Source organism: Dipodomys ordii, unplaced genomic scaffold, assembly GCF_000151885.1.
Source record: "Dipodomys ordii isolate 6190 unplaced genomic scaffold, Dord_2.0 Scaffold13, whole genome shotgun sequence".
NCBI classification, from domain to species: domain Eukaryota; kingdom Metazoa; phylum Chordata; class Mammalia; order Rodentia; family Heteromyidae; genus Dipodomys; species Dipodomys ordii.
This window is the reverse complement of record NW_012267229.1, coordinates 12,029,962-12,046,175: the sequence shown is the minus strand read 5'-3', so window position 1 is coordinate 12,046,175 and position 16,214 is coordinate 12,029,962. Positions and strand designations below refer to the sequence as shown.

The following is a 16,214-nucleotide window of genomic DNA, read 5'->3' as shown; positions in this document are numbered from 1 at the left end:
ATCTGAGCGTGTTAGGTGCAGAAGTCTGAGAGACAAGCCCGCCTGACGCCTGAACGAGCCTGAGCTTCAGCCCTTGGGTTACAGCTTGTGTTTGTCCCTAGGCAGTTCCCTGGGGCTTGTTCCCGAGTTTCTGCCCAAGGTGTGGCCCTGCTGAGTGGACAAGACTGAAAGTGCCAGGGGTCTCCTTAGGGAACAGGCTGCAGGGCTGATCCTGCATAGAGAAGTCCTGTGCCCTGGGACCACAGGGCGGGGAAGGGGCCCTAGCCACAAGGACTGGGCAGTGACAGGGCAACTCACAGGGCTGTCCTGAGGGTCACCACAGAAAGACAGAGGGAGTCAGGACACTTGTAGATGGGAGAACACCAGGATCCATGGCCCCCTAATGCCCACACGTCACGATCCTGGCTTAAGTGGCTCTGTGTGACTTATGCCCCGTCCTCCCGTCCACTCGCCTCTCCCGCTCACCAGGCACCTGCGTTTCCTAGCGGCCATGCTGTTGCCTTATGCATTGCTTTTGGCTGAGCAGCTCCTCATTGTTCACCGGTGCACTCCTGTTCATCCTTCAAGACCCAATACAACTTTCCAGCTGGAAGATGTTTTCCCCGATCCCCTGAAGGCTGCAAAGATGCCTTGGATGAGGCTTCTGTTGGGAAGGTCCTATCACGTTCCACTTAGCTACTTCTAGAATCCTGGCCACTCCCATTTTTTGGGTATCTCTCTCTCTCTTTAAAAAAAAAATCCTTTTCAACTCTTTTTTTAAAAAAAGTTTTAAATATATATATTTTTTGTAAAGAAACTGTGCAGAGGGATTACAGTTACATGAACAAGGTAATGTCCATTTCCTGTGGAGCATTGTTACCCCTCCTTTGTTTTTCCCCTACCATCCCTTCCCGCCCCACCTCCCAGCTCCTCCCTCCCCCACCATCTCTTGTCCCAGGCCTCACACGCACTATTTTATGTCATTCTCGCAGTAACCACATGGGGTGTATTGTCAGAGCCCCACTTTGCAGCGCATGCCCTAAAGCTCAGAGAAGTGGCCTGACTTGCTCAAGACAAGCAAGGATGACAGGGCTCGGATTAGAGCCCAGATCTGTTTGACCCAATTTCTGCATCCCTCCATCTCCTGGTCCCTGGCTCCCTCCTGTAGGTCCTGTAGGGCCTTATAGGGGGACGATGGCCTGATTGCCATGGGCTGGGCGGGAGGAGGAGGAGTGGGGGGAGGAGGGGCCGGGGGCCAGGTTTCCTCTGAGTGGAGAGATGGAGTCAATGACCTCTTTGCCTCTGGTTGAGGGCTTTCTCTCCACCCTCCATTCCATTCCAAGAGCCTGTGGCTGCCTGGGGGACAGGCCTGTGGGACTCCAGGCTGAGCAGGTGGCATGGTGACAAACACCACGGCAACAGGCCTCCTTCCTTGGGCCCCAGATGGGAGGGAGGACCTGAGAACACGCCGGGTGAGTGCTGAGGCCTCACAGTAGGATGTGGAGAGGTGGCTCCCTGTGGACCTGGGGCCCTCCCATGAGGTCCCCTGCCAGCCAGGCAAATGCCACTTCCACCCTCCACCCTGAATGAATGGCTGCTTCTGGCCTCCCAGGAGACTGTCGTCTGCATCCAGGTACAAATGCCACCCCCTTCCCACCCCCCACCCCTGGCAGCAGGGAGGAAGGAAGAGGGAACTCAAGAGGAGGCGGCACAGGGTTGCCAAGCAAGGTAGTAGCTGGGACAGCTGGGACAAAGCCTTAGTTGTATCAAGGCCACCCAGAGCTCTGAGCAGGCCTGGCATCTTGCCTGCTACCAGGGAACCTGGGCCTGGAGCTCTTCCTGGGCTTTACTTGAGATGGCTTGACAGAGGCCCACCTGGGAGGTGTATCTTTCCTCTACTGGGAAGGCCTCGTGAAGGCACAGCCTCCTTCCTGCAGCCTCCCTAAAGCCAGGAGGGAGGGCCATGATGGAAGAGGGCCACTGAGGCCAGGGAGAAGGATGAGCAGGCAGCCCTGCAGACATGTGAGCACAGAGCCTGTTCACAGCTATCGTCCGGGCACACAGAAGCACCCCTCGGGGTCACCTGACCACAGAGACGTTTAACTAGTGGCAAACAATCCTTGAATCCTCCCCCTCTGCCCCCCCCCGCCCTGTACCCAGGAGGCTGTGAGCCATTTGTGGCATCCTACCCAGGTATGAGAGGCTTTGCTGGCCCCACTCCCATGCCTGCCCACAGCCCCTGCTGTGGAGTTGGCACTGTTGTTCCCGGACACCCCTCTCCCCTCCTTACCACAGGCCCAGCACTGACAAGCTGGAGCAGCAGCTCAGGTGACAGAGGTGGTGTCAGCGCGGCACCCAACACCTCCAGGTGGACAATGCTGGCTGTGTCCAGGTCCTCCAGAGGAACAGGCTGCATTCTGTGTCTCAGCCAGGAAACAGGCCATCTGAGCAGTGCCTTTGTCCCCTCAGGAGGGAGGACCTGGCCCCTGGGAGGCCAGGGAAGGCCGGGATGGGGGCCCAGCCCCAGCCCCTTCGGCAGATCTGGCCCTCCACACACCTGGGGAGTGACTTGAGCCCCAACCCAGCCTCTGGGGACTAACCACAGCACTTCCTCATAGGGTTGTTGGGAGGAGTCCGTGACATAATGTACGTAACGTGTGTGGCACGGGGTCTGCTGTGCAGTGGGGTTCGGCGAACGCATAAATGCTTCTCTCCCAGCATGGGGCTTGGGAGGGGGGCGGGAGGGGTGCCAGGACACAGCATCTGCAGCCAAGCTTCTAGAACCCAGGCTACCATCTGTGGTCCCTGATAGGAGCAGGGAAGGAGAAGGCAGGCTGTCTCAGGAGCTGGCTGGGGACCACCAGGCCCTGGCAAAGAGCCCAGTCTCTACCTCTCCCATAGCCCTTTCCCCTCCCCCAGCCGCAACCCAGCCTGGCATCCCTCAGGTCCCGGCCCCCACCCAGGAAAGAAGCCAAAGGAGCCAGTGGCATGAGCTGACCCAACCACTTAAGCATGGCTATTTGCAGCTAGGGCCCCAGCAGCAAGTTAGGAGGGCTTCTGCTCCCTTGGTCCTCATCCCTGTCGGCTTTGTTGCCTGTGCCCTACGTTCTTGGAATGTACCAGAATCTGCATGTATGTCTGCATTATGCGTGTGCCTGCGCGCAGCACGGGGCAAGGGGGCCCGGCTGCATGTTCTGCCTCGTGGCCAGAGGGGCTTGAGCACGTCTGCAGTCATGTGCTGCACATCCTGGAATGGCGGGGCATGTACCTCTCATGTTCCTGTGTGTCTCCGTGTCTCTACACGTGTGCTGGTATGTTGGTCTGTCTTGTCTCCCCTGTAGACAGGAAGTCCTGAGCCACGCGTCCCCCCCGCCCCCCTGGGAAGGTGATGCACCGTGAAGCCAAGCCACTTTGATCTGGGGGTCCTGGTCCTGCTCCGGGCGTCCTCCAGCCTGCAGCCCCAGCCGAGGAGGGAGGACTGGACGGCGGGAGGTGGGGGTCTGAGGGGCAGGGACCCCGGGAGAAGCAGAAGACCAGCGGCCCTGTGACTGTGGGCGGAGCCTTTGCCCACCCCCCGCCCTCCTTTCCCGGAGCACCTTCCGTCATCTGGGGTCAGACTGGACTGATGACCTCCAGCTATCCCCGAGACTCCTGACAACCCTGATTTTAAGTCAGGTGGCGAGAGCCCGTGTACCAGCCCCGCCAAGTCCATTGAAGGCCGCCGTGACCAGGCTTGGCCAGACTCTCACTTGGTCTGGGGTGTCCTGCTGAAGGGCCAGAGGAGAAGCCATGCCAGGCAGCGGCCCCAGCGAGAGGATGACATGGCCCGGCCCGGCCCTCCCTGCGCCTCCCCCAACTCGCCCTCTTTCCTCAGCCCCGGGGACACCGCCCATCCCACCCCTCACCCGGACCCGCAGCCTCATGGCCATGTCCTTGCCGGGGAGCAGACGGGCCTCCGCTGGATCCCGCAGGTGAGTCTCCCCTGTGGCTCAGATCCTTGGGCTCTGGGGTGGGAGGGAGGGCAGGCCCCCATGTCTTACCTGCTAATGACTTGCAAATCACACCCTTAGTTTTCCCATCTTTAAAATGGGCTTGCTAAACTCACCTGCCCCAGGAAGTAGGGAGGGTCCAATAATATGGTTGTTAGGATAAACCAGTGGGCTCCCCCCCCAGCCTCCCTGATCCTCACCCCCATGGGCTTCTCCTCGGTCCCTACGCTTCCCCTCCTTCCTTGGGCTTGGGGGTGGCCAGCCTGTAGGAAGGGCGGACAGAGCCTGTGTTCTTGCATCTGGGGATCCGGGCTGGCCAGTCTCCTGCTTTCCATCTTGATTCCCACTGTCTGTTCTTCACCCTTGTCTGTGCATCCCCTCTCCGCCTGCTTCTCTCCCCTACCTCGTGGCGACCCCCAGCGGGGGCACTTTGGGCCGCAGCGGCCTGGCAGTGTTCGCCCAGTGCCCACAGCTGCCCGCCAGCCAGAATGAGCAGCTGCCTCTTCTCCCCGCCTCCAGGCGCACCTCTCCACCTGTGAGCGTGCGAGACGCCTACGGCACCTCTTCCCTCAGCAGCAGCAGCAACTCCGGCTCCTGCAAGGGCAGCGACAGCAGCCCGACACCCAGGTAACCAGCCCTCCCTCCTTCCTGGCCCTGGCCCTGGCCTGGCTGCCGGGGAGCCTGGTGCCCAGGGGAGGAGGGAGCAGCATGGTGCCTGACCATCCTGACTTGGCGCACATTCAATTTCTATGTCACCTGGAGTGAGTCCCTTCTCCCTTCTGAGCCTCAGTTTATGTCTATTAGATGGATGTCGATGTCTAGCTGTTCACAAGCAAATGTCGTGGCTTAGACAAACCAGGGGTGGGGGTGGGGATGCTTTCTGTATAAGGAGTCAGAGGCAGGCAATTCTCTAGCCTATCAGAGGTCTCCCCTCTTCCTACCCTACCATCCTTGCTAACAGCTTTTGTCCTTATCACAAGATGGCTGCTGAACCACCAGCCACCAGGTCATCCCTCCAGGAAGGAAAATGATTACAAAGACCAAAGCCCCTATAAGGGGCTCTTTTTCTCTGAGCCAGGTACACACTCCCCAGGAAATTCCACCTGCATCTTGCTGGCTGGCACTGGATCATGTGACTATCTAGCTTCTAGCCAGTTAATGCAGACAGAGAGTTTGTATTTTCCTCCTATATGGTGTCACCCCAAACAAAGCTGGGGTTCTGCTGGTGAAGAAGGCAACGTGGATGTGACATTGTCAGTCTGTTCTTCTCAGGGGCTGCTGTGAGGGTGGCAGAGGTGGCGTTGGTTTGGAAAGGAAAGTATCCTACCAAGGCAGCATGAGCTGAGTTGTGGTGTTGGATCCAGTGGACCTAGACCTGAAATGCAAGGTCAGGTTGGAGGAGTGGGGAAAGGGGAGTTGCAGGGTCCCTGAAGAGACAAAGTGAGAGCAAGAATGGTGGCATTGTCCTTTTCCCCAGTGCTGAAATACAAAGTAGATGAGAGGAAAATGTGGAGACTGTCAGGGCTTTGGATTTAGCTGAGGGCCACTTCCTGTCTCTCAGGGCGACTTCCCATCTCTGAGGGCCACTTCCTGTTTCTAGGGGTAAAAGAAAGTGAATAACCTGGAGTTCCGGAGGTGAGATTGTGTCAGTACCTGCTGGCCACCTGCACATACTCCGTGGCCAGGCGCTGCCCTTTGATCTGACAAGAAGGTTATGAGCAAGAGAAGATGAGAAAGTGCCGGCCTGCATCTCCATAGTCAGAGCACTCTCAGGAAAGATTTCCTGCCCCTCTCAGCCAAGGGGATGTCATCTGACAGCAGTGATGGCTGGAGCTGCTGCAGCCTCAGTTCTTAGGTCATGAATGATAGAGGACAGGCAATTGTAGCATCCCTGGTATTCTGCCCATAACCTACCCCAGAGCCTGGGGGACACAAGAAGGCCATGATAACTTACATTCTGAAAAGCATTCAATCAGCTTTTCATTAGCAGTGGGCTTTTGAAACACATCTCATACCTAGAAACCTTTGGCCAGTCTCCACCCCTGGGCTGAGCCTGGCTTCTGTGGGACTGCCCTGCCTCCGGCGCCACAGCTGCCTGCCAGCTGGCTCTGTTAGGGCCTCACTGCAAACAGCCAGGCTTTTCAGGGTGTAACTGAGACCCTTGCAGTATAGCAGTGTGCAGGGGGGTGTGTATTTATGTGTGCATGTAGAGTGTGGGGTTTGAAGGGCCTGGCTGAGTTTTTATGCTACAGGTTAGCATGCTACTACTTGAGCCACAGCTCCCCTTCTGGCTTTTTGATGGTGAATTGTAGATAAGAGTCTCATGGGCTTTCCTGCCTGGGCTGGCTTCAAAACCATGATCCTTAGATCTCAGCCTCCTGAGTAGCTAGGATTACAGGCGTGAGGCACTGGTGCCCAGCATTTTTCTGTTTTAAATATACATATATATATATGTTAATTACATATGCAAGTGCATATTTTATTAATCTTGCATATAAATATATAATATTCAAGTGTATTTATAAAAATATATGAAGATCTATATTATAACTATACAATTGTATACCAATTGTGTAATTTGATATTATAATATTTTAAGAAAGTCAAAGCTAATGGCTAAAAGTGTATATTCAATGTTAGATTGGGAAACAATATTCATGGAAACCAGAGACACACCCCTGGGCTTGTACTCAGAGCTGCTTTTTTACTCAGAAAAGTTCAAGCACTGGCTTTCCTGTAGCCCTTGGTTCTTTCTGGTTTAAGTAATCTTGTCCCCTGCACCACCACCAGCTACCTGGCCCCACTGCAGACTGGGGAAGAGATCCCTTAACTTGTCACATATCTGTGCCCTCTAGCCACAGCCCTCGTGGGCTAGCTTAGAGCTACTGTGTGGCTTGCTTCTCTTTTGGAAAAAGATACCTTAGAATAGACAGGAAAGCCCAAATGCCCGGCCTAGGCCACCCTTTACCCCTTGCCCAGAAAGGGACATGACTTAGCTTGAGTTAAAACCCAGGGCCGTCAAAGTAAGTACACAGAAGAAAATCATTTCTCTCCAGCTTTACATTTTAATTCAAGTTCTCTTCTACAGTTTATGATCTACAAATATTTGTTCTTTGCTAAATATCATGCAGCTTCTACAAAGCTTTTTTTTTTTTTTGGCCAGTCTTGGAGCTTGAACTCAGGGGCTTGGGTGATGGTCTAGAGCCTCTTTTGCTTAAGGCCAGCGCTCTACCACTTGAGCCACAGCACCACTTCTAGCTTTTTCTGAGTAGTTTATTGGAGATAAGAGCCTCACAGGCTTTCCTGCCCAGGCTGGCTTTGACCCGTGATCCTCAGATCTCAGCCTCCTGAGTATCTACAAAGCTTTTGAAAATGTCCCTAATTTGGCTGTTTCTGAAAATGAACCTGCCAGGGCCTGTCATCGCTGACCCCACCAAGTATCAGGCTTCCCTAGGCCTGGGTGCCATCTTCCTCTGGAGCAGAACAGGGCACCCGCAGGCCAGAGTCTCTAGTGCGTGGGACCATGCCTAGTGTTTGAAGCCAAGATCTAAGCAGTCCTCTCAAGGAATGGAAGAGCCAGCAGCCAGGAAGCTGTGGGTGGGGCCACCTGTCCCATAGTCTGTTGTGGAATCGGGGTGCTGGAAAGCCTGTCCCTCTACACACAGCACTCAGGTAGAGCCTCCTTCTCCCCACTGGGTGGGTCAGGATTGCTGGGAGCAGAGCTCACCCAGCTTGCTGCCACCCAGGGGACCTGGTTGACAGGAGCCCCAGAAGCTGTCTCTGTGTGTGCTCACAGCTGTCCCAGAGGGTGTGTGTGTGTGTGTGTGTGTGTGCGTGCATGGACACAGGCTAGTGTTCTGGCCCAGGGGGTTGCTCACAATGGTGGCAGGAAGATGATGAGCCACAGGTGTGTGTGCACACCTACAGGTGTGCAGGTATAGACTGGGAATCCACACTCCTTGTGTGTGTGTTGTGTGTGTACACGTGCATGGGTGCACATGTATGCTACGTGCACACACATGCACACATGCAGGCATAATGCATACCCTATAGGAAAGTGTGTGAGTGTATAAGGAGACCCTGTCCCTGCACACACACACATCTGCTGTCTCCACCCCTGGGCCATGCAAGTTCTTAGCTTTGGGGAGGAGTGGCCATGTCCCCTCCACCTCCAACCCCTACTCTGAGCCTCCCTCCCTGCCTCCAGCCCACACCCTCATCCGTGGTCTGAGGACCAGGGGCCTGGCTCTGAGTGCTACTGGGACTGGCTGACAGTTCAGGGGACCGAACCTCTCTGAAGCCACGGTCCCTCTGCAAGGCTTTCCTTCACCCAGCATTGTGGCCAGGATGGGGCAGATGGCTCCAGGCAAGCGCTTTGCAGGTGTAGGGCTCACATGTGTGCCTAGGATGTCTCCTTCCCTCACCAGAGGAGCCTTGTGTCCCTCACCATGGGGTCTACTCCGAAGAGCACCCCTAAAAGCCACCTGTCCACATGTGGCCCTGTACAGAAGGCCTGGCTTGGAGCCATCCGGTGCTCGTGGACAGAGAAGATGGCTAGGCTGGGTCCTCTGCTCCCTGGGGAGCAGCCCCTGTGCCCTGCCTGCCTCCATCCCCACCCGCCTGACGGGCGTCCACTTGCAGGCGTTCCATGAAGTACACGCTCTGCAGCGACAACCACGGCATCAAGCCCCCCACCCCGGAGCAGTACCTGACGCCGCTGCAACAGAAGGAGGTGTGCATCCGGCACCTGAAAGCCCGGCTCAAGGACACACAGGACCGGCTCCAGGACCGGTGAGCAGCCCAGCCAGAGTACGCAACTGGACACATTGTCATGTAGTCCCAGGACTTTCTGGGCCATTATCACTCACTGATTCTGTCATTACTCTCATCCCCACCCACGAGGGGCCTTACTCCCCTGATACCTGCCCTCCATTTCTCTTCATCCACCCTCTCAATGGCAGCCTTTGACCTTTCTGTCTCTACTGCCCCGTCACTCTGGTCATGTCGTAATGCCCCATCCGTGACCACATATTCTGTGACCAGAGCAAGTTTGGATTTGCCCTGGTTTCCAAGTGCAGGAGCGTTCCCACGTTCTTCTCTCCCTTTTTCCCTCAGAGCTTCCATTTCTGTTTCTATTTCCTGTCATTTTCCTGAAGATGGCTGGACTCCGCGTGGTCTTCTACACTAATGTCCCTTGGGGCCAAGTATCCCGTCTCTCCACTTCTTGTCTGGGTCAGCCCAGTGGCTCCCAGCAGACCGTAGCCTGGGTGGTTTGGCAGGATGGCCTGCCGTGGGCACTCCCTCACCTTGTCCCTGCTCACCCTGCCTGTCACCCTGGCAAGACCCTGAGTGGTCCTCCGGGCCTCCCTGCCTTGCTCTGGCATCCTCTCCCTCCCGAGCCTGCCTTCCCCTCTCAGGCAGATGCCAGGTGCTTTGCCAGCTCTGTGCTTCCGGGTGCTGTGTCTCTGCTGCAGCTCCCTCTGCCTGCAAACTCATCTTTCACAACACATTTCAAATGGAATGTCCTGTGGGCTGTGCGGCCTGAGCAGGGCTGGGAGCCAATGCTGGCTAGTCTAGGTAGGGAGAGGCAAGGCACAACGCAGGCCAGCATGCTATGGAGTGGGCTTCCTGAGTCCAGTTCCTGGAAGTCTGAGTGACAAGTCAGTGGTGCCTGGGTGGCGACAGTCATAGCTGAACTCATAAATCCCCACCATGAAGATGGGCATGGTCAGTAGCTCACACCTCTAATCCTAGCTATTCAAGAGGCTGGGATCGGAGGCTTCCAGTTCAAAGCCAGCATAGACAGGAAAGTTCAAGAGATTCTTATCTCCAATTAACCACCAAAAAGCCAGAAGTGGAGCTGTGGCTCAAGTGAGAGAGCTCCCGATATGAGCAAAAAAGCTCAGCAATAGCCCCCCAGGCCGAGTTCAAGCCCCAGTATTGGCATACATACACACAAACCACACACACACACACACAGACACACACACAATTTTAAACAATCCAGTGAGGGCCAGGCCTTTTACAGTTTATTCAGTGAGTGTGTGGTTTGGAGTGGGAAATCATTCACAGTCTTTCTTCTTTCTTGCTGTTTGTTGCCTGTTCTGTACTCTATCTTGTCTCACTCTGGTTTTACCTCCAGACTTGTGGATATGTTCTTACTGTCCTCCCTCCCCTGTACCCCCTGCACTCTTTGAGTAAAGGGCCTTGGAGAAGCCCCAGAATTTGTGGAATCCTGTCTTCCTGTTGCCCTGCTTCCCTGCCTGGCGCTCCCCTTCCCTCAAGCTCAGCAATGCTTGTCGCCACCATCTTTTTAGCTTCTCCTCTTGACATGGATATAGAGAATTAAATTCCAGCATGGACAAGAGAGCCACCTTGGATTCCTCCAATTCTTACCCTTAGGGATGGAGTAAAATTATCAGCTCTTCCTCCAATGCTAAAGGGGGTCCTTTCTCTCATCTCATCACTCTCCCGGGGGTCTCTGGCCAGATGTCACTCCATTCAGAATGCCACCACCTGCTTTAGTAGAGGCCATGTTCCTCCGCCCTTTTCTTATTTTGTTTCGTTTTGTTTTTTAATGCTACTGGTTTGACCTTAGCTCCTTGAGCGCGCTAGGCAGGCAGCTGTTACACCACTGGGCCGTGCCCCTCCCAACCCTTTTTCTTTCATTATTTTCAAATAGGTTCTCATATCCCCCCTCCTTCAACCCTCCTACCTGTGCCTTTTGCATAAGCTGGGGACTACAGGTGTGCACCACCATCCTTGCTCTGCTTATGGAGATGGAACAATTGTGATAACTTCTTTCCCAGGCTGGTTTTAGACTGTTATCCTCCCAATCTCCACCTCTCTGGTAGCTGGGATTACAGACATGTGTCATGGTGTCCAGCCAGCTACATCTTCTACAGAGCAAACATTTTTTTTGTCTCATGTCCACTGTTTTACATGAGATTTATTTCTTACAGCTACTTCACTGATCAGTCATACATCTGTTTAGTCTCTCCCCTGGATGACGAATGTGAGGATTGAGGCATCTGGGGCTTGGCTTAGGGGGTGGAGGGAGAGGAGGTTGAGGGTGGGGGAGTGGCCCCAGCTACCATTCCTTTTCCCTCCAGGTAGGGATAAAAAGATGGGGAAGAGAGGCAGGAAAGTCCATGAGACTCTTATCTCTAATGAAACACCAGAAAACTAGAAGTGGTGCTGTGGCTCCAAATGATAGAGTGCTAGCCTTGCGCACCAAAGCACGGGGAGAGCACGCAGGCTCTGAGTTCAAACCCCATTATCCTCCCCGCCCCGCCCCCAAAGTTGGTGGAGGAAGGAGAAGAGGCATCTGTCTGTCCTCCTGTCCTTCCTCATCTAACTGTGAGCCACCACGGAACAGCCCCGGGCACACTGTGCCCCTCCTTGCCTCTCCCAGGTGGTGGTAGTGGCCAGCTGGGCAGGCTGTGAGCAGCGTGCCTTCTCTGCCGGCAGGGACACGGAGATTGATGACCTGAAGACACAGCTATCACGCATGCAGGAGGACTGGATCGAGGAGGAGTGTCACCGCGTGGAGGCCCAGCTGGCCTTGAAGGAAGCCCGCAAGGAGATCAAACAGCTCAAACAGGTCATCGACACAGTCAAGAACAACCTGATTGACAAGGACAAGGGGCTGCAGAAGTACTTTGTGGACATCAACATCCAGAACAAGAAGCTGGAGACGCTGCTGCATAGTATGGAGGTGGCCCAGAACGGCACGGCCAAGGAGGAGGGCACCGGGGAGTCGGCGGGCGGCTCCCCAGCCCGCTCCCTCACCCGCAGCTCCACCTACACCAAGCTGAGCGACCCAGCCGTCTGTGGCGACCCCCAGCCGGGAGATCCCCCCAGCGCCTCGGCTGAGGATGGAGCCGACAGCGGCTTCGCGGCTGCCGACGACACCCTGAGCCGGACGGACGCCCTGGAGGCCAGCAGCCTACTGTCATCTGGGGTGGACTGTGGCCCTGAGGAGGCCTCGCTGCACAGCTCCTTCAGCCTGGGTGCCCGCTTTCCTGCCAGCAACACCTATGAGAAGCTTCTGTGTGGCATGGAGGCCGGCGTGCAGGCCAGCTGCATGCAGGAGCGGGCCATCCAGACAGACATGGTCCAATACCAGCCTGACCTGCACACCATCCTGGAGAAAGTGAGCCAGGCCCAGGGGTGCGGGAGAGTCCCTGAATGCCGGCAGCCGGATCCCCACCCCCCAGAGCCTAGAGACCCCAACTCGGCAGTGGTGGTGACAGTGGGTGATGAGCTGGAAGCCTCAGAGCCCATCACTCGAGGACCCACTGCCCACCCACAGCCAGGATCCAGCCCCAACCCCGGGCTGTCTGTGAGCGTGGTGTGCCCCATGGAAGAAGAGGATGAGGCCGCTCCCGCCGCAGCCACGGCCGAGAAGGAGCCTAAGAGCTACTGGAGCCGCCACTACATCGTGGATCTGTTGGCCGTGGTGGTGCCAGCGGTGCCCACGGTGGCCTGGCTCTGCCGCTCCCAGCGGCGCCAGGGCCAGCCCATTTACAACATCAGCTCCCTGCTGCGGGGCTGCTGCACCGTGGCCTTGCACTCCATCCGCAGGATCAGCTGCCGCTCTTTGAGCCAGCCGGGCCCCAGCGCAGCGGGCAGCGGCTCCCAGCTCTGAGCAGGCGGGTCTAGGCCAGCACTGACCACTGATTGTAGTGATGCTGTTCGTCCTCCCCTTCGCACAGCGCCATGGGCATCATCATATTTATTTAGTTTGGGGTTTGAATTCATTTTTGCCCCCCTTCTCCCCCGCCCCCGAAGTTAACAGTGTCACGGGCTAGAAGAAGGAGTTGGGAAAGGCACCCCAAAACTCTGGGAGAAAAGAAGGGTGAGGGTAGGTCCCAGGCAAGGAGGCACAGCACCTGGACAAACTGCAGACACACAAGCTGAGCCGGGTCCCCAGCTCGGCCCCTCTGTTCCCCTGGCCCTTCAGACAGACAGGATCTTGCTCAGGGAATCTGGCTGCATTTATCTGGGTCCCTCTACTCTCTGTACCATCTCTGTCCAGTGCCCTCCCCTGCCAGGCCACTGTCTCAAACCACCCCCTTGCCCTCTGCTGTGCTTCTGGGCCAGAATTAGCTCCTCAGATGAAGTCAGCCATTTTCCCCAGGACTCAGAGAAGGGTCTGGAACCTCTGGGCCTGGGTTAGAACTCTGGCCCCACCACATGCCTTCTCCCCACTTGCGATGCAGAAGCATGGCCATGCCCCCCCTCCCCCAAGCTGGAGGAAAAAACATGCTGAGCAGGAGGCGCAGAGAGCAGGGTGGCTTCTGTGTCTGTCTGTCTGTCTGTCCTCCCAGGCTCTCCACATCGTCCGTTTTCTTCTTAGCTTTGGTGTGCCAGCTCAGTCTCCCCTTATTGACCACTAAACCCAAGGCAATCCAGGCTGGGAGCACATGCAGAGCCCCAGCCGCCACGGCTAGCGCCACCGACATGACGGAGGCTGACGCAGCGAGGCCAACACAGCAGAGGCTGGCAGGGAGCTCCAGAGGCCTCTGCCTTGGGAAAGGCGGCCTTCGTCTGCAGTCTGGAAGGTGCCGGACTCAGGAATCCTCGGCTGGTTAAAAAAGCCAGAGGCCGCCACTGTCCCTGGGACTTGCCGGATACCCTCCGGCCTAGACCCCACTTCCGCTTTACCTTGTGTTCACATCCACCTGCAGGACCTCCCCTGGGGTGCCTGCTTGTTTTCTGGGATGAGGGTTCCTAAATCTTCCACCTGTCTGCCCCCCCAGAGGAGGCTGGGGAATCTCCAGGTGGAGTACTGAAGCCATGATGTCTGTCCAGGTGAAAGCAGGGTACCCTGGGCATGCGTTGTGCAAGAAAGGGCGTGGCTGGGTGGGTGGACCCTGTCGCTGCCGCTCCCAGCCCTGGCTGGGTCGGTTCACTGTCTTTTCCTCCCCTGGGATCACATCCGAGTCCCAGCAAAGCTGCTGATGTTTAATGCCTATGACTAGTTTACCAAGTAAGCCCTCTTCCCTCGCGAGGGCCACCCCCCGCCCCAAATCTGGGCAGCACACCTATTTGCCAGAGGTTAGGCCCAATTTGGGATGCTGGAGCCCGGCGTCTCACTCACCCCTCTGGCCTCAGGGCCACTTGAGCTGTCTGCCAAGGTTGCTTGCCCTCCCCCTGCTGCCCCGACGGTCATTGCCTGACTCAGGCTCCATGCTCTCCTCAAGGGGCACTTGCATGCACTGGCAGTGGGCCGCCAGCCCAGCCCCTGGGATGTGAGCTTCCCTGCCACGCACTTTGTGCCTCTAAAGCTCCCCCGCCCCCCACACCTGGACCGGAGCCTCAGACCAGCCATCTTGGGGGGGGAGCACCACCCAGCCCCAGCTGAACCCAGCCCAGATGCCTCTGGGACCTGACTGGGGCTGTGCCACGGAGGGGACAAGGGACAAAATGAATCCAAAGAGGCCAGGATTAGCCACGGACCCAGCCTCCTGTGCCGTGTACTCCTGGGGCTGCAGAGCATCTCCTTAGAAACAGACAAAGCTTTGCTGAGACAATAAATGTATGAACTCTATTTGACCACAGGGCGGGGGGCATCTCTTATCTTTTTCACCAGTGGAATTTAGTCAAGCTCCGCAGCCCTCTGCTCCTGTTCATGTCTTGCTGTCTGTGGCCTTCCTCTTGTGTCTTGTGTTTGGGTGGACATGGACAGGGCTGGGCTCTGCTGTCCCTGTTGTGGGGGCATCATTGTGAAGGCTGTTGGGAAGGTGAGTGAGGCTGGCGGCCATCTACCCTCAGCGCCCGCCCCCCCCCCCAGCCCAAGACCTGTCTGTGTGGTTACCAGGAGTCCCAGCCTACGCCACTGAGGGTCCGGCCTTTAGTGATTCTTTTTGTTTGTTTACTGTCATGGGCCTAAGGACTGGGCGCTGTGCCTGAGCTCTTTTTGCTCAAGGCTAGCGCTGTACCACTTTGAGCCACAGTTCCACTTCCAGTTGTCTGGTGATTAACTGGAGATGAAGAGTCTCACGGACTTTCCTGTCTGGGCTGGCTTTGAATTGTAATCCTCAGATCTCAGCCTCTTGAGTAAGCTAGGATTGCAGGCACGAGCCACCAGCACCTGGCTCTTTGTGGATTCTTGGTGAGGCCTTGGTGGGCTTTCTTATGGCTGGTGAAGAAAGCAGCTCACCCACCAGCCTTGGGACAGGCTCTAGGGCCTCTTGGGTGGGTGATCCTGTCTTGGCTCCTCGGTGTGTGTGTGTGTGTGTGCGTGTGTGTGCGTGTGTGTGTGTGTACATGCTCAGTGTCCCACATCTATGCAAAGAGACAGCACTGCCCCTATGGTTCCCAGTGGTAGGTGCGCAGCAACCTGTTGGCCAGGGCTGCCAACACTGACAAATCAGGGTAGAGAACAAGGGGCTGGCTGGGAAAGGCAAGAACTGGGGCTGGGGCCCTGGCCATCCCCCCAAACTCCCCATTCCCTTCAGCTCAATGCCTCCTCCTGCCCTCAGCTTCTGAAGAAACTTCAGGGGCTCCCTTCTGTCTCTAGCTGGTGCCCACCAGTTTCTGAGGAAGTGTCCCGGGACAGCTTCTTCTCTACTGGTCCCTTGGAGCCCAGTGGCCAGAGTGGTTCTTTCTTAGCTCTGAGGCCAGGACCAGTGACCCTGCTATCTCTCTCATCCAGCCTGAGACAGAACTCAGGGGCTGAGCTCAGCTTCTGTACGAAGAACTGGCCTTGAGTAGAACTTAGGACCCATGTCATAACCTAGCTTTTCACTGAAACACCTTCCCAATCAACACTAGCACAGGGCATCCGACAGCACTTTGGGGCAGAGGGAGGGTGGGATTACACTCAAAGCCTCCTAAGGGGCCTTTCACAACTCCCTCTCCAACCTAGGGGCCATACACATGGGTCACAGCACACTCATATTAGGCCATCATCCCCTTGGCAGAGAATTCAGGGTATGTGGGGAGGGGGGAGGGGAAGGGGTCTTGACTCTCATCTCCTTTGTCCTTTTGTTCACACAGAGTTGTACCTGCCGCAGACAGCTCTGAATTAAAGCATGAACACACAGCAAGCCCCCTTGGCCTCTGTGCTTGTCTCTGTACTGTGTCATTTTTCTAAGTTGGAGTAGGGGAGGAGCTCACACCATCCTTGCCCAGCACAGAAGGAAGTGGCAGGCTGGGTACTGGTTCAGTCCCACAAGGCTCTGCTACATGGTGCTGGGAAAGCGCTGTCCACCTAGGTCAGGTACGGGGTCTAGAATC

At 56.3% G+C, this 16,214-nt stretch overlaps 1 protein-coding gene across 1 annotated transcript in view; it reads left to right on the top strand.

Annotated features, from left to right (window-relative positions):
• Snph (syntaphilin) overlaps positions 1-12,700 on the top strand; it is a 35,178-nt gene extending 22,478 nt beyond the window's left edge. Inside the window, exons 2-5 of the mRNA XM_013010768.1 lie at positions 3,854-3,950; positions 4,488-4,595; positions 8,610-8,759; positions 11,439-12,700. Coding sequence (XP_012866222.1) covers positions 3,901-3,950; positions 4,488-4,595; positions 8,610-8,759; positions 11,439-12,618 — 1,488 coding nt within the window. The 5' untranslated portion in view covers positions 3,854-3,900 and the 3' untranslated portion in view covers positions 12,619-12,700. The remainder of the gene's footprint in view (positions 1-3,853; positions 3,951-4,487; positions 4,596-8,609; positions 8,760-11,438) is intronic.
• The last annotated feature ends 3,514 nt before the right edge of the window (positions 12,701-16,214 follow it).